The sequence below is a fragment of the Diadema setosum genome, chromosome 18, assembly GCF_964275005.1.
Source record: "Diadema setosum chromosome 18, eeDiaSeto1, whole genome shotgun sequence".
NCBI classification, from domain to species: Eukaryota; Metazoa; Echinodermata; class Echinoidea; order Diadematoida; family Diadematidae; genus Diadema; species Diadema setosum.
Window position 1 is genome coordinate 947,379 of NC_092702.1, and position 26,910 is coordinate 974,288.

General features: G+C 37.6%; 1 protein-coding gene across 1 annotated transcript; it reads right to left on the reverse strand.

Annotated features, from left to right (window-relative positions):
• Positions 1 to 389: 389 nt before the first annotated feature.
• On the reverse strand, positions 390 to 26,424 carry LOC140241914 (zinc metalloproteinase-disintegrin-like EoMP06). The gene is given in 16 exon segments (XM_072321661.1): positions 390 to 1,122; positions 2,004 to 2,142; positions 11,918 to 12,035; positions 12,798 to 12,875; positions 13,272 to 13,470; positions 13,957 to 13,994; positions 15,466 to 15,566; positions 16,065 to 16,188; positions 17,593 to 17,766; positions 18,545 to 18,716; positions 19,504 to 19,634; positions 22,106 to 22,190; positions 22,811 to 22,977; positions 23,657 to 23,728; positions 24,208 to 24,341; positions 26,313 to 26,424. Coding segments are annotated over 16 exon segments (2,577 nt in total).
• Between the last annotated feature and the right edge of the window lie 486 nt (positions 26,425 to 26,910).

Below are 26,910 nucleotides of genomic sequence, written 5' to 3' on the forward strand. Positions count from 1 at the left end.
CTTTAACTTATACTTAAAGTTTGCTGCTGTTGTGCCAAAATTCTTACAAACTAAGATTAGAGGAATATTTACATGGAAAGACAAATTTTACTTAATTTACCATAAACTTGACAATGACGTTAAAAGGGAGTCATTATTTTCACAAAACAATTTTCAAAAACATGTAGCCTCAGAAGTCCTATTTGATTTTGAACTCTATTGAATGTTTACACATGTGTATTTACATTGCAACAGAATAAAAGGGCATACAACTGATTGATCAGTGATGTATAGGGGGAGAGAAAATGGAAGAACATACATGAAAGAAAAATGGATTCCCCTCCACCTTAAACACCATACCAACTGACAGTATGTTATTGACAATGCATCAAAGTTCGCTGTGGCTGCTATCACCGCTGCATCGCACTCGGCGCCCTCAGACTCTGGGTGCGAAGTGGAGGACGACTTGGCAGCATGGGTGGTTTCCTTGGTGTAGAAGGCTTTTTGGGGACTGATGGTTTGTTAGCAATAAAGGGCTCTTCCTCCACCTCCTCATCCATACCTCCATCTTTAGTGATGCGATCTCCACCTTTCCTCCAGTCATTGTCTTTGGAGTTGTTGGCATTAAAGTTTGGTCTGGAGCGTGGAACTGGCTTCAGGGCAGCTCTGGCACCAGCTATGCCGTTTTCAGGAGTCTTGGTCTCGTGGACCGAAGGTGGACGTTTCAAAGGCGGGGCAGGTCTCAGCGGTGCTTTGCCAGATTGGTTCTCAATAGTGGCAGGCAAATTGAAGCTGTGTGAACGTGTTGTGGGTTTAGACTTGGGAAGCAGTGCCTTGACTGCAGGATCAGTTGGTGGTGCAGTGGGGCGAGAGACCGCACCCTTTGGCCTGCTGGGTGGTCCTGTGGGGCGGCTTGGGGGTGGAGCACTTGGCTTTAACGGCTGCTGGGTAGGGACTGGTTTGTACTTCACGTCTGGAACGGTAGGAACCAAGGGATGAATGTCATGCACCACAGAGCCAGTGCCGCTGTTTGGTATATGCTCAATAGTAGGCGGGGAGGCACGGATGGATGGAGTACGAACAATATTCTTACTGGAAGTTCCGTTGCTGCTGACATATCTCTTGTTCACATATGAGCCATGGCTGCTCCTGGAAAATTAAAGTTGTATATAAAGAGACCAACTTAGTTACTAAAAGAGACATTACAGTTCTTACAGTGTCTGACAGAAATTCTTCTATTTTTGAGATAGTGATCTACTTCACACAGGTTGGGCAGAAATCAACTGCATAGTAACTTGCTCCCGGATAAGCTCTTTATACCGTGTGAAATAGATTAGTAACCTGCATCATCCAAGATTTTAGTAACCACAGAATAAACAGTTAAAGAGAGAAAAAATCTCACAGATAAGTAAAATGACACTTCCATGAAGAAAACATAAGAGAAAAGCAAGAAAACCTCCAAAAGGGAAAGAAATGTAAGTGAAATGCCAATTACATAATGATACGCAGGAAAAATTAATAAATCTACCAAATCATTCAAAATCTGACAGAGAAAAATTTCATTTTTGTATTCCTTATTCAAATTTTGTTTGATAAAAAAACATATTTACAATGACACAAATACCCGTAAAAAATGCAGCTACTATTCCACTCATTTATGCTGCTTGATCTCATAAATTCATACATGCAAAGAAAGAGTTTATACAGATCCACACACAAAAAAGAGACTTATACAAAGACCTTCAACCTTATACAAGATAAGTCTTAGAATAAAGTATTGACCTTGATCAACTTAATCAGACACATCAATGCTGCTTAATCGCACAAAATACATACAGTATATGACAAAACAAGAATCTCATACATCATAATTCCATTGATTGAACAAGACTCTTATTTGCAGTTTTTCTTAATACCGCCCTCTCCCCCATATCTCACATCTTATATTGCCACAAAAAAAAGGGGGGGGGGGGAGATATTACCTGTAATCAAGAAAGATATAACATGAAGAAAACAATCCTTACCCAGAATTTGGCTCCTTGCTTTTCTGAAACATCTGCAGGAGCTTCTTGCGTTTGCAGTATAGAATGACACCAAGAGCGATGAGGGGGAGGACCAAGAGGAAGAAGATGAGGATACCTGCCAATACACCATTGGACACGCCTACAGAGTGGGAGACAGAAAACAGTATCAATGTCATTAAAAAACTGTCCTCAAAATATGAACAGGAGAAACACTCATAAGTACATCAAAACATTCTTAAAAGCTTCCAGAATTTTCTGAGTGGACAGAGTTGATTTGTAGGAACATAAATTTTCATATTGAAAACTTAAATGAAAGCAATTTGATGTACCAAATTATGGTACCAAATTCTGTACTGCATGTTGTTTTGCAAATAGGAATTACAGCTCTAATTCAAGAAATATTCATAATAATAGCTTTACAACAAGTTCAATTTGTTTAATCTGACATCAATTAGTGTCATTTTTTAGATGGTCAATTAATAAAACAAATTATAGGTGTTATAGAAAAATCTAGTGACACAAGAAATTAAATTTCAGTTATCAAATCAGACAATGATAAAATGCATTTAGATTTTATATGTGACAGTTAAAAACTGAATCTGGAACAAAAGGAATGATGTCATGAAGTTATTCCATACCCTTAATGAGTCAAAACAAAACAAAAAAGGTAAAGAAATAAGTCTACAAATTCTAATTTTGATATGAACATTTTACTAGTGTGGGGACATTTCTTATATTAACACGACATTATTTGAGATGTTGGAAAACAATCCAATGACAGATATGGGATATTGAAAAACATCCATTTGATTTAACAAATGAAGTATTAAAGTTATTGCCATAAAACAGAAAAAAAAATAATCAGGTTTGAAGAAACTGACACTGAAAACATTCAAAGACAATGAGTATTCAACAATTTTTACACTTTTCTGACAAATAAGGTAAAAACCACACACATACATATTTGTGCAATCTTTAAACTAGCATAATTCTTAGAGTTAGTGGTCTTTGGATTTTGGATTTACAAGGATTCACTAAAATATGTTAACATTAAATATTTCTTTGTAGTTTGCTTTACTGGCTAAGGAATCACCAAAACATATCAGGCCACGTAAGACACTATGCAAATATTGCTCTTAATAACATTAGTCACGGAATAGCTTCTGAAAGCTGAAGTCATGCTTGCTTCAGTGCTAAATGCTTGTCCTTTCTTGAAAACCAGTAACTCACCATCATGAACTAAACATACATGGATCAATAAAAACTTTAGAAGTGCATACTTGTGCATAAGCTAGCCTATTCAGATGGTAACTTGTCTTTTTCCATACAAATTAAGGCTTCTGAGAAAAAAGACGAGATAGCCCGTAATATAAAAATTATGGCAATTTATTCAAACATCATTGTTTAGCATAATTATTATAAGGTGCGCATATCAAAACATTTTGCATCTTGGCAACAAGCAGAGCAGAAATTTGCAGAGCTCAAAGACAAACCAAATACAGTAATATATAGTACACAGCAGTATGCTCCTAAGCTGGAATACACAGCAATGAAGGTCTCACACCTATAAATCACACGGATTTACCCTTGCCTCTTCGGTGCACAACACCATATCAAACATACTAAAACAGATTAGAAAGAAGATTCATTATAGATAAGCCCTATGAGTTTTAAGCAAACTTTTTAGCTGCGCTTGATGAGGGAAAACTTCTTCACCAAGAGCATACAATATGAGTGTTAAAAAATTCTCGCCCAAACATTCTGAGGGATTATTTTTTTAATTAGCGTAGAAACACCAAAATGCTGACAATTTCTGAGTGAGACGGCATGTAGTCTAACTCAAAGGACCCAGTGCAGGAGTTTGAGCAGAAAAAAAAAAAAAAAAAAATTTGCAAATTCATTGCCTAAATTGATACAAGTTGCTTTATTTGGCGACCAAATAGGAAAGGCCTTTTGGGTATGTTTGTGTATTTACAGATGTGAGACCTTTCTCCAGCACAGTGGTCACTAGAGGGCGCTAACACCAACAGAGGGTCAAGCCCAGTGCTCATCAAGTTTGGCTTAGGACATATACATGTACCTGTGTGGAACAAACAATTGTCCCTGATAACAGCTACATTTGATGCATTTAATTTTCCAATCTTACAAGACATAGAGAATGACGTAAAAAGCTCTAAATGATTTCATTATGTCGTAGTGTCCTTCATTCATTCCCAAAGGAAGTAAAATATAGTGTGACAAGGAAAACAAAGCAGCACATATTAATCGCTTAATTGGCTGAACCCCAAGTATTGAGGCCGCTGCATAAGATTATATCAGCAGATGCCGATTAGACAGTCTGATTCAAAATGCCTTGAAAAATTAGTGGTGAAAGCTGAGCCCTCTACCATGTAGAAGATGTCATTTTATTATCTGTCAACAAGCTCGCAAAGAGACTCATGAGACATCAGAAGGCATACATATTACATGGATGCAATATACAAAACATCATAATGCTAATGTTTACATAGAGACATTAAACACTTGATCACTATCACTCCTACAATATCTTTATGCAGGTAAGACAAATATAACTCTTGATACAAACAGTGAGATTTTCACACTGACTGATACATAAGTAAAACTTTATATTATACAAAAGAAACAAATTCATGGGAACAAAAATATGTTCATATATTTCAATGATGCATACGTTCAACTCACACAGTTGGTTCCACAACATCCTAAAATTTCTTTTGCCTGATGCACTGGAAATAAGTTATTCTGATTCAAGTATAAAGAAGGGTTTGCATTTAATATTTCCATTTTATTTCATGAAGGGGAGGGAAGGGGAGGCAGGGTCAGAGGTCTTACATGGATACACACAACATTTTTGTTCTGTTTTAACATTAATGATAAACATGACAAACAAAAAAAAGAAACTAGAAATGTCGCTAAGGCGACTGCTATGCCTCCGCCATAATGCATGATTCTCCTAATTGGTAGGTCTATAGTATATGTGGACAATGCATAATTACATTTTCACAATATTGGCAAAATATTGAAATTACATGTTTGTCACAAATGTGTTGAATGTTCACCTTCCTTTACCTAGGTTTAATTAGATGAATAGGAGAGCATGTATTTGGGGATTCAAGGACTTTCACTTGACTTTGACCCATTCATAAGTGTATGAATACTGTAATTTCAAGGTATGGAGAAAAAGTGTAATTTCTGTATTGAAAAGTACACTGTTACCATTTTCTTTTGGCCTTTGACCCTAAAATTCATAGGATAATCACTGTCAGGCAGAACATGCATAAATATGTAGTAAGTTTCAAGATAACTTGAGCAACTTCTAAGATATGGAGGAAAAAGTTAGTTCAGCACTTTCCCTTGATCTTTGACCTTTTGACCTTTGAGGCAAACCCCCGCCCCCCCCCCAAAAAAAAAAAGAGAAAAAGAAAATTTCCAGATAATCTAGGTTATACATGCATACACCAAGTGTAAAAAAAAAAATTGCTGGCATTACATAAATACATGTATGAGGGAAATAGTAAAAATTTGAAGTGTTGCACTTGACCTTTGACCCCTGACCTTTGACCCTATGAACCCTAGATTCTCTAGATAATAACTGCCAGTCAGTACGTGTATATATACTATGTTCCATGAAGATACCTTGAACAATTTCCAAGGTACGGAGAAAAAAGCGAAGTCTTAATATTTTAACTTAACCTTTTGACCTTTGACTTTTGACCTCATGACCCAAAACTTTCACCAGAGAATCTTAATTGGGTAATACATGTTTACACTAAGTTTCAAGAAAATATCTTCAGGCATTGCATAGATATGGAGGAAATAGTGAAATTTTACGTATTTGACCTTGACCTTTTGACCTTTGACCTTGACCATGTGCACCCAAAAGTTGATAGGCACAACTTCACCCCCTAATACACATACATGCCAAGTTTCATTAGGATACCTTTAAAGGTTTTGATAGTTACCCTGTCCACAAAATTTATTACAGACGGACGGAAGGACGGACGGACGGACGGACGGACGGACGGACGGAAGGACGGACGGACGGACGGACAACCCGAAAACATAATGCCTCCGGCACCACTTCGTGGCGGAGGCATAAAAAGAAAATTTTTGTAAGGAAGTAGGGTCAATGGTGAAGAAAAAAAATGACAACATATCTGAAATGAGTCGAATGAAATTAGAGAGCAATGCAATTCTGCATCATAAAACTAGTTTTATCAGACATGGATGAATTCTAAAACCAGTGGATGTGGGGTCAATTTTTCTTTTTCCGTAATTGCTCTAGCGAAGGAAAAAAAAAAGTAATATCAGGTGAAAGCAAACATTGGCTGCGCAATAAAGTAAAACCAAAATGACTGGCAAAAAATTAGCAGACAAAAAAAAAAAATTAAAAGAAATAAGAAAAGCACAGCTGGCAAATGTCAGTGTCACAGTATCATTGTCAGAAATGAGGAAAAATGATTTAGGTAAAATGTCTGCACACCCAGAAATGCAGCATGGTTGATGATGACGGTGCAATGACCGAACTCAGGAAAAAGATTTCACTTAACCCGTTGAGGACTAGTCCCGAGTGTACTCGGGCAGGTGTCTATGGGAAATGCGTGTTGTAGCAAAAATCAGTCCGTCCTCAACGGGTTAAAGATGGACATCAATGACAGATAAAGAAAAAATGTAAGCTGCATGCATCGAGGTTCGGCAAGAAACAAAAGGAAAAAAGATAGAGAAACTCTCTCTTTTGCTTGTGGCATGTAAGTCTCACCACTCGGCAACCCTCCAGGTTGATTCTCTGTTTTATTATGGCTTTCTTCAGTTGGGACTTCAGGCAAGCAAGAAGAAATGTAATACAAGGGAGGAATAAAAGATATCAGGGATATTTCAATATGACCACAGTTTAACACTCCTACTCAGTACCACAGAAGCATCCTTGCATCAAAGAATGCTAGAATCTGGGCTAATCAGGGAAGTAACTGAAGTAAGAGACTACTACTCTCAAAGTTTAATTCATCATAGGTGATCCTTTTCAATACACATGACTTTCTTCCTTTCCACTACTACTGCTTTGTGATTCAAATGGATGATTGTTTAGGTTTATAGAACAGGAGTCATGACAGTACTTTACTAAAAAGGAGATGTTTGAGTGGTTGTTTTTGTTTTCTTTTGTAGCTTTTTTTTAGATTCATTAATGCTCACCATGCTCTTGCAAATTCATCCATGGAAATAGATCACTCCACTTCCTTATTTTAGATATATGAGATTAAGATCAAGATCACATCTCAATTACGACAAAATTAGTTTATGGAGATAAAGTTGTCTGTCTTCATCAATTAAAGGGGGTTCCATGACACTTGCTCCTGTGACAATTGCTCCCATTAAATATCTGCGCACAAAGCCAAACACAAATTCTACCAACAAACATAACCGTAACCATAACCCAAATCCTAATCTTCACATCAGACCAAGCCTAAAACCCTATCACAACCCTAACCCTAACCCTAAGTCCTTGGAGAAAATACGACTGAAGCAGCTGTCGCAGGAGAAAATGTCGCATCACAATTAAAGGGATGGTATAGTTTTGGCTGAGATGGGGATTCAGATTTTAACCTTTTGTAACCATTTCTATGAAATATCAAAGAGCATACAATTCTAAGAGGAATTAAAAGTTTATTTGATAAAAATCAGTTTTCAAATGCTTGAGATATCCACAAACAAAGAGGTCATAACAAAAGGTTGGTCCCACCTTTTATCAGGACCACTCTGTTTTACTTTTTTATGATGAATCTCAACAAAAACTATACCATATCTTTGATATGATATTTCCATTATTCTGCGTTATCGGTAAAGAAAAGGGGTCATATCAATGACACAGTGTTAAAGATGATGCCAAGGATCACACAATTGATCATTCTCCATACAAAGTAGATATAAAGAATGAGCTAGAATGGGTCAAACATTGAGTCATTTTCTTACAATCAACAATTACCAAATATAGCTACAAACAATAGCTCTTTACATTCATTTTTATAGTGACATATATTCAGTTATTAAGTGAAAATGTAATGATTGTTAAGTATGAAAAAAGTAGGTTTGCACTGAGCTAAAATGGAACATGGAACAGTGAAATGATACCATACTTATGATGATAGTTAAAAACAGTAAATTTACCAGGTTTCCATAAAAATATATTTTGTTTTTGGCTTTTTTGGCAAGGGGAATATGAATTGGATTTGAATGTTAGCCACTAAATCACATGAAGTATGAATATGAATTCAGTATTTACACTGACAGACAGTGTTGAAGAACTGTGACTCTTAAAGTTCACATGTGAAATTAGTATATTTTAGAAAGTTTAACTATAGCTGAAGAATAAGTCTGTTTTTGAAATAATTATCTGTAAAACACGATTTTTTTGCGGCATGAAATTTTCGCGAGTTGCCTCTAACATTCAATGCTTATAGTGTAGACAAGAACTTCCACATGCATTTTAATTTCACGAATCTTGGCTCTCATGAAATTTGTGAAATTAAAATCATGCGAATATTCCTCGTTTTACAGTATCTGTGCTTCTGACTACGCGCACTTTGAATAATGTTGGCACTATTTTAAATTATACGTGTTGTTTGAAGGTTTGAATTTTGCATTTCACAAGCTTGAGATCAAATAGATTCAAGGATGTTTCTGTCTTGAATAGTGACATGTATACTGAGGGTGGTGAGAAATCTGGAGGTCTCTCAGTCAAGATAGTGCACTCGAAACATTTGAGACATTTGTTTAAAGGACAAGTTTGCCTTCATAGACATGTGGATTGAGTAAATGCATCAATATTAGTAGAGCACATCAGTGAGATTTGAGGAAAATCCGACTATCTTTTCAAAAGTTATGAATTTTTAAAGTTTCTGCTCAGTCACTGTTGGACAAGAACACTACTACAGCTTGTGATGTCCCATGTAGAACGATACAAAAAATACAAAAAAAAAGCAACATATTTTCAATCTTCTTGCATAATAAAAGAACACTTGACTTGTCTCATTCATAAGGAAGGGGGAATAATATCACCCGTAACATACATCAGTAATGAGTCGAGGAAATGTGCATTTTTTTCAAAAAATAAAATTTTGTGAAATTCTCTTTGAATTTTCCTTATATTGTTCTAGCATGTGACATCATACACTGTAGTAGTCTTCTCATCCAGCAGTGGCTGCGCAGATACTTCAAAAATTCATAACTTTTTAATGGACTGTCCAATTTTCCTTAAACTTTCACTGATGAGCTCTATTAATATTGCTGCATTCACTCAATTCATATGTATATGAAGGTGGACTTGTCCTTTAAACATAAAATACAAGATTCCCATGCAACTTCTTTATTCTCTACTTTAAAGAAGGTGAGCAAAATGGTGCGATGTCATGCTATCATGCAACAGAAACACAAGAAGACTGGATAAGATAGCATAACATTTATCAAAACAAACCAGGCTTAGAAAATCAAATTGAAACATATCTTCTAGAAAGCACTAAAGTGAGATGAATTCAATTGTGGGTGAGCTTGGCTTGCTGTATACAGACACACACTGGCTCACAATCACAGTCCATGCTACTTTCGATATTGATGCACTATGGGCCAAAATCAATTAATTTTCTATCAAACTGACTGAGGGCTTTCATTTTCTTCTTTCTTTTTAAGGGAGGGGTGGGGAGATAAGGGGGGAGGGGGGCATGATCATGATGAGTAGAAGGGGATGTTGAGAGGGAATGCACCCACGATCAGATACTGAGTATCAATGAAATGTAAGGTTAAGGCACCGTGTGAGACTTGAGACGATGAAGAAACATCATCCTCATTGCCTTGCTGTCTTAGCCTGGGGTAGGGAAAGCCTGGGGAGTGGACAGACTACGGGTGGGCAAAATCTGGGGGTGGGGAAAACCTATGAGATGGTCAGACTGGGGGAGGAGAAGCCTGGGATATGGAGATAATAGGGTTGGGAAAGCCTGGGACATGGAAAGACAGAATGGGGGTGGGGAAAGCATGGGGATGGAAAGAATGAGGATGGGAATAGCCTGGAAGATGGAGATACTGGGGGTGGGGTAAGTATGGGGGATAGATAGACTGGGGTGGGGATAGCCTGAGAGTGAAAGACTGGGAGTGGGGAAAATCTGGGGTTGGAAAAGCCTGAGAGATAAAAAGACTAAAGGGGGGGGGGGACCTATGAGATGGACAGACTGGGGGAGGGGAAAGCCCGGGAGATGGGAGATACTGGGGTGAGCATGGGGGATAGAAAGACTGAGGTGGGGATAGCCTTGGAAGTGGACAAACTACGGTTGGGGAAAATCTAGGGGTGGGGATAGCCCGAGAGATGGAGATACTGGGGGTGGGGGAAAGCCTGGGGATGGAAAGACTAGGGGTGGAGATAGGCTGGGGATGGAATGACTGTGGGGTGGATAGCCTGGCAGACGGAGACATTGGGGGTGGGGTAAGCATAGGAGATAGAAAGACTGGGGGCGGGGAAAGCCTGAGAGATAGAAAGACTGAATGGCGGGGGGGTGGGGGGGACCTATGAGATGGAAAGACTGGGGGTGGGGAAAGCCTGGGACATTGAAAGACTGAACTGGGGTGGGGGAAAGCCTGGGCTATGGAAAGACTTGGGTGGGGATAGGCTGGGAGATGATCAGTCGGGGGGTGGGGAAAGTCAATTTCAATTAAGGTAGATGTGTGGTCTTCGTATTCTTTCTTCATTAATATGAAATGAAACCGATTCCAGTGCCAACTCCTTCATGTTACCAGGATGGGAGATGGAATGGGGTTGGGTGAGAGGATGTTACCACCGATGGAGAGGAGTTACTCATTATTAATTTTGTTGTTGTTGTTGTTGTTTCAGGGGATGATTGCTCTTGATGCCATGCACCCTTACTCACCCATAGATACAGGAGCGGTACTGACATGGTGGGATACCCCACGAGTGGTTACAGTTGTGATAGGGACTGTACCAAGTGACCAGCAAGGGTCAGGGGTCAAAGGTTAGAGCCATGGGTCAAAGAGGAAGGGTACAGGATGGGTCAGAACACACAATGTGGCATCACAGGTGTACATGAATGCTGGAATAATCAGCTGACATAGGAATATACATCCTACTCACACTATCTCAACACCTAAATCTTTTGATGAATATATATATATATATTTTTTTTTTTCATTTCAATTTGTTTTGCAAAATCTAAGGGAAATGATCAATGATGGGCACATGTATATTGTATACACATACTGTAATTGAGTCAGCATGGTAAGGAAAACATAATTGAAAAGGACAATTTATTTAATCAAATTTATCCTCCTATATTTTGCATTTACACCAAAAAAAAAAATCAAGTAACTTAAAAATGTTGAACATAGATGTATTCGTCACTATATTTACAGGATTTGATGCAGTAAGACAGACAATGATTTTTTGAAAAACACAGACACAAAACAAAGAAACAAATGTGATGAAATGAGCATTGGTGCACATGGTTCAACAAGGACCCTACATACAAAAACCAAACACTGGCGTCACACACAACAAATGAAGGGATTCACAAAAACCCTCTTTTGACTTTGATAAAACAGTATGAGGCACAGGCAGATAAGAAGATCTATGCAACAAACACAAAACTGTATTCAACCATTTGGCTTAGTACTTTCTGCTTAAAAAAATAATCAGGATTTGATTTAATAATTGCCTCCTATCAAGACCGCACGCACATATGTATGTGTATATATATATATATTTTTTTTTTATTTTATTTTTTTTTTTTCTACACAGAGAGATTTAAACTGCACAACCTATGCACTGAATACAACAGCAACGAAAATAATTGATGGACATATATGACTTGGGAAGAGAGTTGAGGTTTCATTCTTACCAGATGGATCAGGGGGAGAGGCGGGGCCTGAGTCAATACTTCCCCCGTATCCAACGGTGTCACAGAGAGGCGGGGCCCAGCCCTGGTCACAGTGACAATGATTCTTGCTATTACAAACCTACAAGGAGATGAAATATTAGCATTACTTCATAAGCAATATATCAATGCAGGTGCGTGAATCACATCAGATTATCAACAGCTAATATATCCAGTTCTTGGAAATCATCTAAAATATTTCAATTACAGTCAATGCTGACACTCAATTCTTAGCAGCAACTGGGACTGCAGAGGGAGTCAACAACAAAAATGTTTCAAGACTTTATTTGTGTAGGATTGCTGCATATCAAAACAATGCATTTCTTTATTCTTACTCTCAAGGGAGCAATAGGAACAAGCTAAAAAGAAACAGTTACTGTACGAGCTGTAATTTTCGCGTACAGATATTTTCGCGAATTGCTACTAGGAGGACATTTTCACGTGTTGTTAATTTCGCGGTTACGAGGTCTAACTGTACTTATCTATTCGCATGTTGTTATTTTCGCGTGTTGTTATTTTCGCGGTTCAAAGGCGATTCGCAAATAAAACCACCGCAAAAATTTCAGCTCGTACAGTACCCCCTGGTATAGTGGTAGTGGAGATGAACTAGGAGGTCAGTTACCCCTTGACAGTGGTAGTGGTAGGAACAAAAATTAATACATTTAATCATGTGGCTGTGGTTAATGTTAGAACAAGGTCTGGACACACTGCAGCACCCTGTGCTCGCAGGAAAGGGGGATGAAAGGTTGAGAGTAAAACTCAACCCTCTCTTTAGCAGTGATGTGATAGAGACATGGCCCAAGCACATTCACCTATGGTATAGATTTAGATTATGTAAACTTACCCCATGATTGTGGCAGTTGTACGGGCATGATCTCACACCAGCGGCACTCATGTTCTGGCACTTAAAGTCTACACAGATCTGCAGAGAAGATAAAGTTTCAAATCTACATTGTTTAGATATATCCACACAGGATTCTATCAGTTTGATACACAATATTCTTAGAGGCTGATGTATGAAGGGCAAGTTATCTATCTAAACATATTAAACATTGGATTCAAAAGTTCTCTTCTGCTACAAGACTGTTCACAAAATATCCTGAGCATATGATGACATAAATGGTATCCTGGGGTACCAAATAAAAATCAGCCATTTTGTTGAATTATTTATCTTTTTAAAAGGTTGTACCCTGGGTTGCCCAAAAGTGGAAATTATTTTGGTGCTGGAGCTGGAGTTTGGCTCTCACAAAATTAAAATGAATGCAAACATTCCTCATTTTACATTAGTTGGGTAAACTGAGCGATTTATTCCCTTCACCTTTCCCTCTGCACAGAGCGTTCCCTCGGCAACGTAGCCCGGGTCTGGGACATCTTCCCCGAAGTCAAATGACGCTGACTTGCAGTCGTGCCGCCGGCCCCAGGCATCCGTGGCCTCCCCAGTGGCAATCCTGGCGATGCCGCTCAGCACTGGTCTGGACGGGACATATTCACACATCAAACGTCCACACTTCACATTCCTGGAAAATCAGAGAGGATGTAAAACAGATGAATGAATGATGAACAAACAGTTTTAATGAAAGTGTAAGTTATGCCCACACGAAAACTAATGCTGATGATATTGATATAGATGTTTTGCTAATATATTGGCAGTATTACCACTTATCATAACATTTTCAAACATAATGATGATGATGATTATGATAATATTACTGACAATAATAATAATGTTAATAACACTAGTAAAGAATCTATATAAGAACAGCAATACTAATAACAGCAAAAGTAATAGTAATGATACTATGAAGAAGATGAAGACAATGAAGAAGAAGAAGAATTTAAATATAGAATCATATCAATCTGTCTTGTGAGTGACCCATACTTCAAAGAGCATGACTGCCCCCCCCCCCAAAAAAAAAAAAAAACTGTCAGAGAAAGAATTGAATTGCTGCTTTGTATGGTTAATAGGGGTAATCTCTGAAACTGATGTATAATTTTGCACTTACTGTGGTAGGCATGCCTTGTAGCATGGGCCATTGGGATCCTGCTTCCTGTAACATAGAAAGCACACAAACCAGTACTTACAAGATTTCTGCACACACAGCAGCTTGTGGATAATTTGCACCATGACTTCTCAACTCTTCACTTTACAATGTACAAGTAGGCATTCATTCTTTGATATGCTAGCATGAATTACTGCAAAAAATACAAACTTCCACTTTCTACTGCAAACAAGACTCGTCTGTTGAGAATGAGAAGGGCGTTAAGTGGTCGTGAACACTATGGGTTTAGTGGCAACTTAACGCCCTTATTATTCTCAACCGACGAAGTGGTGACACAACCTTGCACTGTAACACAATACAAAGAACGATCAAACACAAGCTTCTGAAACAAATCAACTGCAGTGATCTGAACTAAGAATCAGAGTTTAACAGTGTAAAGCAATATACTGGTATTTTCTTTCTGTGTTCCGGTGCACATCTCCTTTGTAGACCTTACTCATTTTAATTACTCAAATCATTGTGACAAATATTGTGACAAAAGCCATTCAAACTGGTCAGTACCCAGTCACTGAAAACAAAGACACTTCCACATTGCCAATCTATATCTATACCTACACCCAACTATCACAAACTGATTATCAGTAGGTATAAGTCAATCACAGTTTGATTGTTACCAGGGATTGTAAAATAATACAGGGGGTAGTACAACCATACACTTTATTCAAAGTGACTGAAGCCCCCATCTACCGTGGCAGAGACACTAACTCTCCCACACTCACAATTGAGTTCGGATTTCTCACACTCTACTAGTTGTGTCTCCCACTTAAGAGATACTTTCTCCCACTTTAGATTTCACTTTCTCCTGCCATACTTTAGTTTTGTAGCAAAACTTGACTCCATTCAACTTTAGTTTTGTCACATACATATGGTCAAACACATGGCTGAGATAGCACAGGGGCATCTTCAATCCTAGAGCTGGACCCCAACTGCAAAGAACATCATGTTTTTCGCTGCTGATAGCACACAACACTGTGTGCATGCTCAGGCGATCAGTGTAGCCACCTTACTAGGGGTCCAGATGGAGAAACCTCCATGACATGTCTGGGGCTGGAGTTGAGCTACCCTGTATGAGAGATTACAGCTCGTAGCTTGTACGCAATGAAGCTAAATCTGATGTCACCAATGACTTCATATTTGACTGAAACAACTCCATCTGTCGCCATGCTATTCCTATGTACACCACATAGAGATCTATTAAAGCAAGACAGCTAACACCTGACCCATGCTTTCCTTCGATTTCCCAACAACCACCATACAACAATTTGTCACCTTTCTACTTCATAGGGTTCCACATGTACTGTTCTCACTGTTTATATCTATCGAAGGAAAAAACAAAACAAAAACCTCCCCCATCCCAAAACAACAACAAAAGCACAAACACACATGCACACACACACACAAAAAAAAAAACAACAACAACAAAAAAAAACCTCTGCTGCCATCTAGAGACACTCACGGTATAGGACATGGGTCCTCATCAGTTTCACCACAGCTGCCAAAATGGCTGCCCTGTCTGTTGAGGTCAAAGCATTCATCGACTCCAACTCGTACACCTGATAGAGAGAGCAATGCAATATTTTTACTGGTATTTACTACATCTCATTGAGGTTTAGTCCTACCAATGAGTTCATTTATATTTACTTTTCAAGGAGTTTCTGACATTGCACAGATAGGTGTTTTATGATGAATGTATCAAAATCCTGTTTAATTTTTTCCCCATATACTCCACACAGAGCTGTTTGAATCACCAATCCAATGTGAATACAATCCAAGAGCCTACCTGAAATCCAGTTTGTGTGCATCAGTTTAAGCCTCATTAAAAAAAAAAAACGAAACAAAAATAGATTTGTCAGTAAACTAGTCTATGTAGCATTGTGTACAAGAGAAAGAGTGTTGTAATGAAGTTTTCTATTAAAGTCTTATTGACATGATGTCATGCAACGTTCATCATGCATCAAACTCACTGGCTTGGTGAATACATGGCAGACTTAATGAAATATACTAAGAAATATTACAGTTGTATAAAAGAAAAAAAGGATCCCTGGTCTCACTTGTTCTTTTGCCCCATACATCCTCACACTGGCGTTGGTAACTCAGACACTTTCCATTGTAGCAGCGAGCATAAGCATCTCCTAAACACTTCTCTCCGTTCTGCAAATAGACGTTACCTGGGCACTGCAAAGTCGTTCACACACAAAAACAAAACGAAATTTCACTTCAAGGCAAATAGGCACTTCCATAAACAGGTAGTAGGTACAGTATATCTCTTAATAGTCACAAGAATTTTCATGGTCCTCGTACAAAGCACTCTTTTGACTGCAAGACATGAATATCTCAACATACTACCACTTATCTATCAATCAATATCTACTTGATTGAGAAGGGATTCTTTTTTTTTCTTTAAAAAAAAACTTTAACAGAAGATTTTATCAATCTATGCACATATAAATATGTCACAGATCTTTCCATGAGTGTGTACTTCACTACACATGGCAAAAGCTTGAATATATGTAACTTATTATTCAAAAGGTCACCTCACACATAAAAAAAATGGTAGGTTTATGGAAATAACTACAACATGATACTTCTGCTGGGGTTTTTATTAAAAGAAAACAAATATACGGTCCCGTGTCCTTACTCTGCAGAAATAAAAGGTATTGAAGGAGGGTGTGTATCATTATCTCATTATGTCTTTGGAAAATTTGCTGCAGAGATTATCATCTTGACATCATTAAATTGGCAACTCTGAATTTCACCGCATATTTCATATCGGGGAAAGATTTGATGGAGCTCGCTGAAGTCATTGAATCTGCACAAACTCATAAACACATTAAAACCTTAGTCTTCAAAAATTTGTTGCCAATTTAAGAATCATTTAAAGATTGAGAAATTAAGATGCTATGAATATTCTTCAAACAAAACAAGCAATCACATACGAATAATAAAGGGCTTGAATGAAAATGCATTTTTTTACTCTACCAAAATGAAAGACTAATAGTGACATCAGCAGTAATTAAAACTATAGTCACAAGATACAACAACAAACCATACATATAAGGTTACCTGGGACCTGATGTATTAGATAATCCAATGAAATAAATATTAGTTCAACAAGAAATTGCTACAAAAGATTGTGTGTTAGTGTCTAGCTGAGTCTTCTTCTTCTTCCTTTCCAGTACAGTTCACCTATGAGGTGTATCAAATACTTTTGAGTGATGTGCGGTGTGCTTTGCAATTGCTCCAAAAAAACTAACTACATGCAAGCAAAAATGGTCATACATCCTTCTAACAGAGCTGAATCTTTTGCACCTCCTCTTTAAATTGGTTTGTGGAGGTGCAAATGGACAAACTGGGCAGTGAGTTCCACAGTCATATGGAATCAGGGAAGTATGATGTCTGGAAAGCCTGTGTTCGGGCAAAAGGAATGGAACTTGTGCCCATGTCCTCTGAGTGAGCCTCTGGTGACTGGCATTAAGGTAGTTGCCCATGGGTATACCTACCATGGAGTAGATGATATGGTGGATCATAATAACATTTACAAGTATAACAGTAGGAAGACCATATCTCTTTTTTTCTCACCTCTGCTGACATCCCAGTGCAGTATTCTGGCAAGTCACACTCATTGAAAGTATCACGGCACAGGGCACCTCTAGACTTCATTTGGCAGTTTTCATCACAGCACTGACCAGCAGCACAGGTTGCGTTGGTATGGAAACGGCACGTCTCAGCAATGCAGCACTTTGTGTCACATTCCTGGTGGAGTGCACATTGCAATGATAAACTGTTTTTGCAATCACAGCATAATGCAGAAAACTTGCATCAGTTTGGGAGATCATACAATAGGAGATTCAGGCTTCTACCAACTTAAAACTTCTACCAATAATGAAGAAACAAGAAGGCAATGCTAGAGACAAATGGTGCAATCACTTGGTTTGAAGAAGTCCGTTGGAGTGGATAAAAGCTAGCCAGAAAATCATCAAAGGTTGATAGAAGCCTGAATCTCCTATTGTAATCACAGCATTTTCTTCCCAAACATCATATAAATACATGTATTATCACCTCGTTTATGTAGGATAATCACTAAATGAAAATCAGGCCACAAAATAAAATATATCAAACTCTACTGTAAAGAGTCCAAATTGAAGATCCATCACATCTTTGCACAAGAACTCCTGTGCGCCAACAGTTCAATGCTTTGTTGCAAACTCTGAAGCAGCTTTGCAGTGACAGGTGACACACGGTGACACACTTATGGGTTTTAGAGGGCAGTATTTTGGTCTCAAGGATAGAAATGATGTAACAAACTCCTTCAGGGGCAGATCTAGACTACAACCATTCAAAATATTCATCTAATCCTCTGTTTATTGGAACCTGATGGAACTTGGCAGATTCTTTATGAACACCTCAAGCTCAAAGATAAATAACTAATTGTTCATCACACCGATAGCCTGTTTGTTTGTTTGTTTGTTTGTTTGTTTGTTTGTTTGTTGTTGTTGTTCTGGGGATGGTGTGGGTAGGGTTGGGTTCCTACCTCAGGGGTACCACAGTCACACTCTTCCCCTTCCTCAAGGAAGTGGTTGCCACAGACCGGTCCTCCAAAAAAGCTCTTTGGGTGGTCAAGGAGACACACTCCGTACCCCTTCATCAACACGTCTTCCAGGGTATCCCTGGTGCAGCTAGAGAACATAGTGGACGGAGGCTCACTGGAGGGTAGAAGAAAGATTGACCATGGGATAACAAAATTAGATGACATCTTAAAATCTATTCCATGCAAATCACAATCTCCCACCCCCTCCATTTCTCTCAATACCTTGCAAAACAGACTTCACAAGAAGAAAATTTGCAACGACCTCAACTTGCAAAGTAGCAGCTGCTTAGTTGAAAGTTACAGCAGCCATTAATCACGAATAGCGCAATAAGATGATATTCACTTCCTGTTCACATAACCAGAAATGTATTTTTGAAAAATTACAGGTGGATATGTTGTAAAAATAGATTTCCTGTAATAGTAGCTTACAATGGTAACAAAATTTATCACATAAATACCTCTCAGGTTCTCTAAATGTTATCATGTAATTTGGAATCATATATTATTACTGTTAACTTGATATGACAAAATCTTTGGCAGCTTCATTTGAAGATATTTTGAACCATGCTTCTTTTGAAATGAATTCATCTCTAATGCTTCACAAAACAATCGAAACACAGGAGGAATAAAGCAGTAACAATACTTGCATTGTTTGAATAAAAGAGAGTCACACACATTTTTAGCATCTTATGAAAGAGCTATGTCCCTAAGTTTCTGCTCATGTAAACTTTTATCACTCAGCAAAAAAAACAAAAACAAAACAATAACTGAAGGCTATTTTCTCAAGTGCTGTCAAAAGATATGATGCACAAAACAGCTACAACTAAACAAAACAAAACAGGTAAAAGCACACGATGATCAAGCAGGCCATAGAAACTCTCTTCGTTGTCACGGTAACTCACGCTAGACTTTCATCCATGATGCAAGATGTATCGGGACAGGTGCAGGCCGGAGTGTTGTGGAAGAAGCCTAGATTGTGGCCAATTTCATGGGTGATAATGACTGCTTGACGTGCTAAAGGAAGCTCAAGGTCCTACAAGGAAGATAAAATACCATTAAAGTAGTGATAATGGTATAAAATAAATGCTACTTCATCTACAGTAAGTAATGCTTACAATCTGTAAAGACTAGAAATACAGTATTCATCGCATAATCGGGCATCTGATAATCGGGAACCTCGCTTAAATGACATACGCTTCCCAGAAACATTTCCAATGCATGTTATTTTCACTGGATAATCGGGCGGGGACCTCTGATAAACGGGACAATTTTTCTTCAAGCGATCTTTGATTTTGTTGATATTTTACACAAAAAATCTACCAAAATATCACAACAATATTTCAAAGATTCCCTATCAGTTGTAGTTTACATCGAACTTACAAAGCAAGCTTCGGACTGGTGTGTTTTGACCTCCGTCCATCCAGTACACGTACATGCATAGCCACGAAAGCGCCGTGTATAAGTATCCATGCCATTGCGAAACATATGCTTTCGCGAACATTCTTCTCCCCTACATACAGTGTATAAGCAAAGCCATGTGCAGGGAGAGCTAGAGGGTCGCGCCGAGGGGTAGCGTGGTTGTGTATTCATGTACATGTACAGTACGTCAGTATGCATGTGTGTGTGTGTGCACTACATGTACATGTCGTATGCAGTTAGTCTATGGTGAGTACTCATCGTGAAATCGGGCACCTCACTTAAAGGGGCAGTGTTTGCTACTCCCAACCTTTCCCGATTATTCGATGAATACTGTATTACCGATGACAAAGAATACCTTCACCTAACAGTTCTGCACAGGTAGCCCTACACTGGTAGCCCTACACTGGTAGCCCTACACTGCGAAGAATACTAAACATTCACTACTCTGCTGTTACCATGGCAACACGTATTCCACTACTCTTGCAAAATAAGTCTTGCATAACTTTTTTTTTTTTTTTTTTTACTTGCTGAACCTTCAGTATTAACACTTGTTGGTAGAGCCTGTCTGGTTTGACTATCACATTTCTAGTGCCTTATTCAATATTACATTTTCTTTTTACATTGATGCTTGAATAACAGGTAGAGCTATGCATCAAAAATCTAGAACGCAGCTGGTTCTAATATGAGATCAATGTCCCTGCATTACACCTCTAGAGGGAAAGTTTACATCAACCAAGGTGTACCACAGACATCAAAGTCTGTATAACATTTTTACGTCCACCAAGGAAGGAGGAGGCTATTAGTGATCATCGGCATTGGTTTGTCTGTTTGCAAAATAATCAAAAAGTTGGGTACAGATTATAATGAAACTTGCACAAAAAGTTGATGTTGACACAAACGCCTCATTCAATTTTGGTAGTGATCCAGGAATTTTTATGGATTTTTGAAGGATTTTTCCTTTTTTTGGCATATAAGGTCAACGAACTTGGAGTTGAAGCTGTGCATACTGGAGGTTTACATACACGCACTAAAGCGTGTGCTCTGCTCGAACAAGGCACCGTGCAATGATGTAAACAAAAAGCTTCTATTTGGGGAAATATTGCATGCATTTAAAGGACAAGTTCACCTTCATTAACATAAGGATTGAGAGAATGTAGCAATATCTGTAGAACACATCATTGAAAGTTTGAGGGAAATCAGACAATCCGTTCAAAAGTTATGAATTTTTAAAGTTTTTGTGCAGTCACCGCTGGATGAGAAGACTACTGCAGTGTATGATGTCACATGCGTACAACAGTATAAGGAAAATATAAAGAGAATTTCACAAAATTTCATCTTTTGAAAAAAAGTACACAATCTTTTGAAAAAAAGTACACATTCTTTTGACTCGTTGCTGACATAAAGATGATGGGTAATATTATTCCCACTGCCTTTAGAAAGAGGCAAGTCAAGTGCTCTTTTATTATGCGAAAAAAGTGAAAATATGTCGATTTTTCTTTACATTTTCTTTATACTGTTGTACTCATATGACATCACGAGCCTTAGTAGTCTCCTCATCCAGCGGTTCCAACACAAAAATTTTAAAAATTCATAACTTTTGCATCAATTGTCCAATTTTCCTCAAACTTTCACTAATGTGTTTTACTGATATTTCTGCATTCTCTCAATCTTCATGTTTATGAAGGTGAACTTGTCCTTTAAGGGTGGAAATAAGTTCCTGGCCTGGCAGAGGTTTGTACTCTCCGAGTGCTTTTCTAGTTTCATTAGGAATGTGTGTGTGTGTGTGTGTGTGTGTGTGGGGGGGGGGGTCTGTCTCACATGAATATGGCTGCATAGAAATTGTCCTCAAACTATTTCAATATCATACATTGCAAATTCACTTCTGAGGCTCTTCAATGGTGGGAATAATATGATGACCTACATTTTCATTCTCTTAACCTGTTGAGGATGAGTGACGAGTATACTCAGGCAGTTGTGTATGGGAAATGCGTGTTGTAGCAAAATCAGTCAGTCTTCGACGGGTTAAATGGCAAAAATAGGTAGAGATTGCAAGTAAGTAACTGAAATGAAATCATATCAACTCACCGTGCTAACACCACAAGACTTGTCTTCTGTACACATCTTACCATGTTCAGCCATCCCTACAATAGAGTCTCTGAATGGTTGACCCCTGCAGAAGGAAACATGTCAAAATAAGACAGAAATTAAGACTACTGATGCTACTACTATAAAACTACAATAACTACAAATCAAACTACTAGGTACTACTTCTGCTATAAATACTACAACAACAACTCATTTAATACTACTGCTGCTTCTACTACTACTCCTTCTTCTTCTTCTTCTTCAAAAAAGAAGAACTACTACTAGTACTACTACTACTACCACTATTGCAACTACTACCACTACTACTATTACTACTACTACTACTACTACTACTACCACTACTACGACTACTACTACTACTACTACCACTACTACGACTACGACTACTACTACTACTACTACTACTACTGTTGTTACTACTACTACTACTTCTACTACTACTACTATTACTACTGCTACTGCTACTACTTCTACTATTGTTACTACTACTACTACTACCACTACTTCTACTACTACTACTACTACTTCTACTACTACTACTATTACTACTACTACTACTACTACTACTACTACTACTACTACTACTACCACTACTACTACTATTGTTACTACCACTACTAATATTGTTACTACCACTACTACTACTTCTACTACTACTACTACTACTAAAGCATTGACACTCACGAAATGAGCTGGGCATTATCGTTTGGAATTCTGTGTATGAGGTCTGTTCTTCGCCAGTCTTGGAACTTGACCAGGTTAGCTTGGGCATCCGATGTAATAACTATTTGTCGAGACCTCCACACTTCCACGGCAACTAGGGCTATCCGTATGTTGAGTTGCCTGTACATCTGTGATGTTTGAAATTATGTCGGATATTCAGAGTTTAATATGTACACTTACTTCAGTTTTTCTTGACAAACTGACTTTACAGAACATACACAATCATTTTACCTTTGTCCACCTGCAGTTTACATTCATATGTTTTCATTATTTCTATAATCACACAAACTCTATATGAAAAGATCGAGCTTTGCAACCTAAGGACAAATTGCCCTACATCAACTAAGGGCCACTTACATCGATGTGTGGCAATTTTTCAGTCAGTTGCAATAAAAACAACTCAACAAAAAGATTTAACATTGATGGTGAGCTGATAATTTGGGTTTTTTTTTTTCTATCATTTACTCAATTTCCTACCCATATTATCCCCTCCAATGTAAAAGAAAATTAAGCCCCTTAATTTATCAATCACAATATCTGATCCATTCATATGAAATCTTAAAGTCATCAATCAGAGAGAAGATTGATTAGTGTGTACTCATTAAACAACAAAAAAACTTTGAGTAAAAGAAATTTCGACCATATTTAGTAGTGCTTTCACAGAATTGGAACAATGTAAACTTAGTTCTTATTTCATGTAACAACAAATTCTTGGGGAACAGCTGAAAAACATGAACAGTGAGAGGCCTGATAAATTCATATGCACTGACAGAGATATGTTAGTGATTGGAAATATGTCTTATCTACCATGTCCATGGCATTTGCAAGGTCTTTACTCCTCTGCTGCACTGCGTTGATATCATTGTTTCTGAATTGTAGCTGGTGGGATAAAAACAGATGAAAACACACAACATGAACCACCACATTTACATAGACTTACATTTGGTTATATCATCTGGACAATTTCAAGTAATTTGTAGTTCAGTTGTTCTATAAGGACAAAGGGGAATGTAACATACAACCTATTTGTTTTTCAACAGTAAAGATATAATATAAGGCATGAAATGGCTGTGATCAAACAAATATGTTAGAAGTAACAAAGCAGCCAAACAATATCTGTTGTAGCTCTGATAGCGAAAATGGAATGAAAATTTAAATGCACTTCTATAGAGAAGTGCCATCATAATCCTACAACCACCTCTCAATATCTATCTCTTGTTGTTAATGATCATTTCTATGTCTTATCTCTGTGTTAGTTTTACTTTGCATAAAATCTAGAGACAAAGTCTTGTTGGCATGGGTTCTAGTCTTTTAATATACGACACTTTCAAAGACTTTTGTCCTGAACACCTACACACCTCTAAATCATCATTAACGATGACCATCTCAATATATTTTGTCTCTGTTAGGATGTCTCGACGATGGCGTGGTTTTGCTGCAAGCTCCTCCAGTTTTTCCACCGACTCTGAAGTACCATATTTCACATCGAGTACTGCAAGAAAGGAAAAGATTTAGTTTTTTTGACATTAACATTTGGTCTTGAGTCAGAACTTCACTTTGCCTTATCAACAGTGCACTATGAGAGTACATGCTACTGATGCATCTATTTCACCAAGTTTCTTAACCCGTTGAGAATGTGTCCCGAGTATACTCAAGCAGGTGTCTATGAGAAATGTGTGTTGTTGCAAAATCAGTCTGTCCTCAACGGATTAATCTCATTAAAGATGGTTTAGTGTGAAATTCAGCTTACAAATATAATCAACCTGCAGGGAAACCAGATTAACATATATTAAATGAATGGAAATTAACTTATAAGTAACAGGCTAAACACTTGGTTGTTACACTTTCCAACTGTGATAATGTCAGTGAACTCCATCATTGATCAATGAGGAAAAAAAAAGTTGAATTTTGATTTACAGTGTAAGGCTGTAAGTATTATGTCATCAAAAGCAAATTATATCTATATCACACATTCAATCAATTCAACATAGTAAGACCAAACCACTGATAGATTGAAAACATGAAACATTGTTGCTCATCATAAAAGGTTCTGAATTTTCTCAATCAAGAAAGAATAATCACAATTTGATTTTCTTCTGGCTTCTATAACAACAAAAGTTTGAAGCTCAAAAACCCATCTGAAGTTGTCTGGAAAAAGAATGAATTCTCAAACATATTGATCACCATGGAGAATTGATATATACCAACTTAATAGTTAATATGAATATGATAGAAAAATAAGAAGAAATTTTTGCCAAAACAGCTCTCTGATATATTGTGAGAATAGCTGACTCTGTCTTCTTTTTTTTACATGAATTACGAAGACTCTTTCAGCTCAAGGAGAACGGGGTAAGTCTGCATTCATGATGAGCGAAGTGTTAAAAATCAATGGCCGAATTTCCTCTTTGTGGCACAGAATATCAAATCTAACACGCCTCAGGGCCTGGGAATTAATATGAAGAAATAATATGGTGCTGTTCCAACAGCCGCCATCCTCTGTGAATGCAAGCTGACCTTCAGCCAGCATGCCTCCTTGTTGCAGTGAGCTGAGCGTGTAACTAAGTTAGTCGCTGATGACATGAATGTTTTACCACATGTCTGCACATGAGAGCTGAATGATGGCGTATGCTTGCAAGCCTCTCTATGGAGGATTCCTTCTGATTTATTCATCAGTTCCTTGCCTCATTTCAGTTATTTATAGCACAAATTCGCCCCATTTGAAAGAGCTATTGATTCTTTCAGTTTCTGTTTTCTTTATCATCAATAATTCCTTTTTCTGTCACATTACTTTATCCACTTCTATAGGATGATCTCATTTTCACCTCATCATTCCCAAATTGGCTTGTTTCCTACAATAATTCACAAGCAGCCAGAGGAAAAAGAAATCAACATAATTTGCCACAGATAGTGCTATCACATGCTAAGGTCATACCATACATTATATGAGAAAGAGCATTGTTTTATCAAATACGGTATCTTCAAACAAAATAACAAACCAGTAAATCAAACATACAAAAATCCCATTGGGCAATTTGATTGTTACAAGTACTTTGAATCAATGTTTAGTGAAATATTCAGGATTGGAAATTTTAGAAAACCTCAAGATTTTGTGATTTTATTTCCTCTCACTGTCATATTAAAAGAGCATACTGTGTGTTATATCATGTGCTTGCACATACAAACATATATGATAACTGAGCAAATAAGTTTCATACACCAATCATAATAATCATACCACTCCCACATACCTTTGAAAATGCTGAATCCTTTTATTCACATCCGATCTCTGGGAAGTTTTGTTTTAATGCTTTAAATATTTTGTTTGAATTCTATTTTCCAACTTATTTTGAACAAAATGTAAACTTTTGAGAACAAAATGTAGCATGCTTTCTCAAATGAACTCAGATGAATAAAACAATGCTAGAGGCTCTGGAGACTGATTTAAGATCTCTTTGGAACTTACAAAGTTTCTGTCCATCACTGATAACATCCTCCTCCTTGTACACCACATGATGTTGTCCTGACGACCCCTCCAGTGGTTCCACTCTTAAGGCTTCTCCATCAACATTAATCATACCTCTGAGTGTGATGACAGACAAAAGGCAAATAATCCATTGTGAGAGAGTTGGTTCTTGCATATAGTGCCAAAGTCTGATTGAAGTTTGCACAAGATTACCAGTAGTAATATACATTTCTTTCTTGGGTGGGTTCTTATTAGGGTACCAGTCTATTATCCTTTAATAGGCTGATAATTCAACTGGTCCATAAAAAGTATATTTCCTCCATATCAACGCATCAAAATCAACATCAACTATTGAAACATATCAATAACAGTATATCAAAAGACCAATGTCATCATAAAAAAATTGACAGTGCTGCCATTAACTTCAAGACCTTTGAAATTTACCGTTTCTAATCTAAATGGTACACAGTACGTTACCACAATAAATATTTGTGTTTTGTATTTCATCCCTAGTATTTCTGTGAGTTTTTCCTGTCCAAATAGAACTTTCTTAAAGATGATACAATCTACACCATATCAAGTACAACATATGAATATC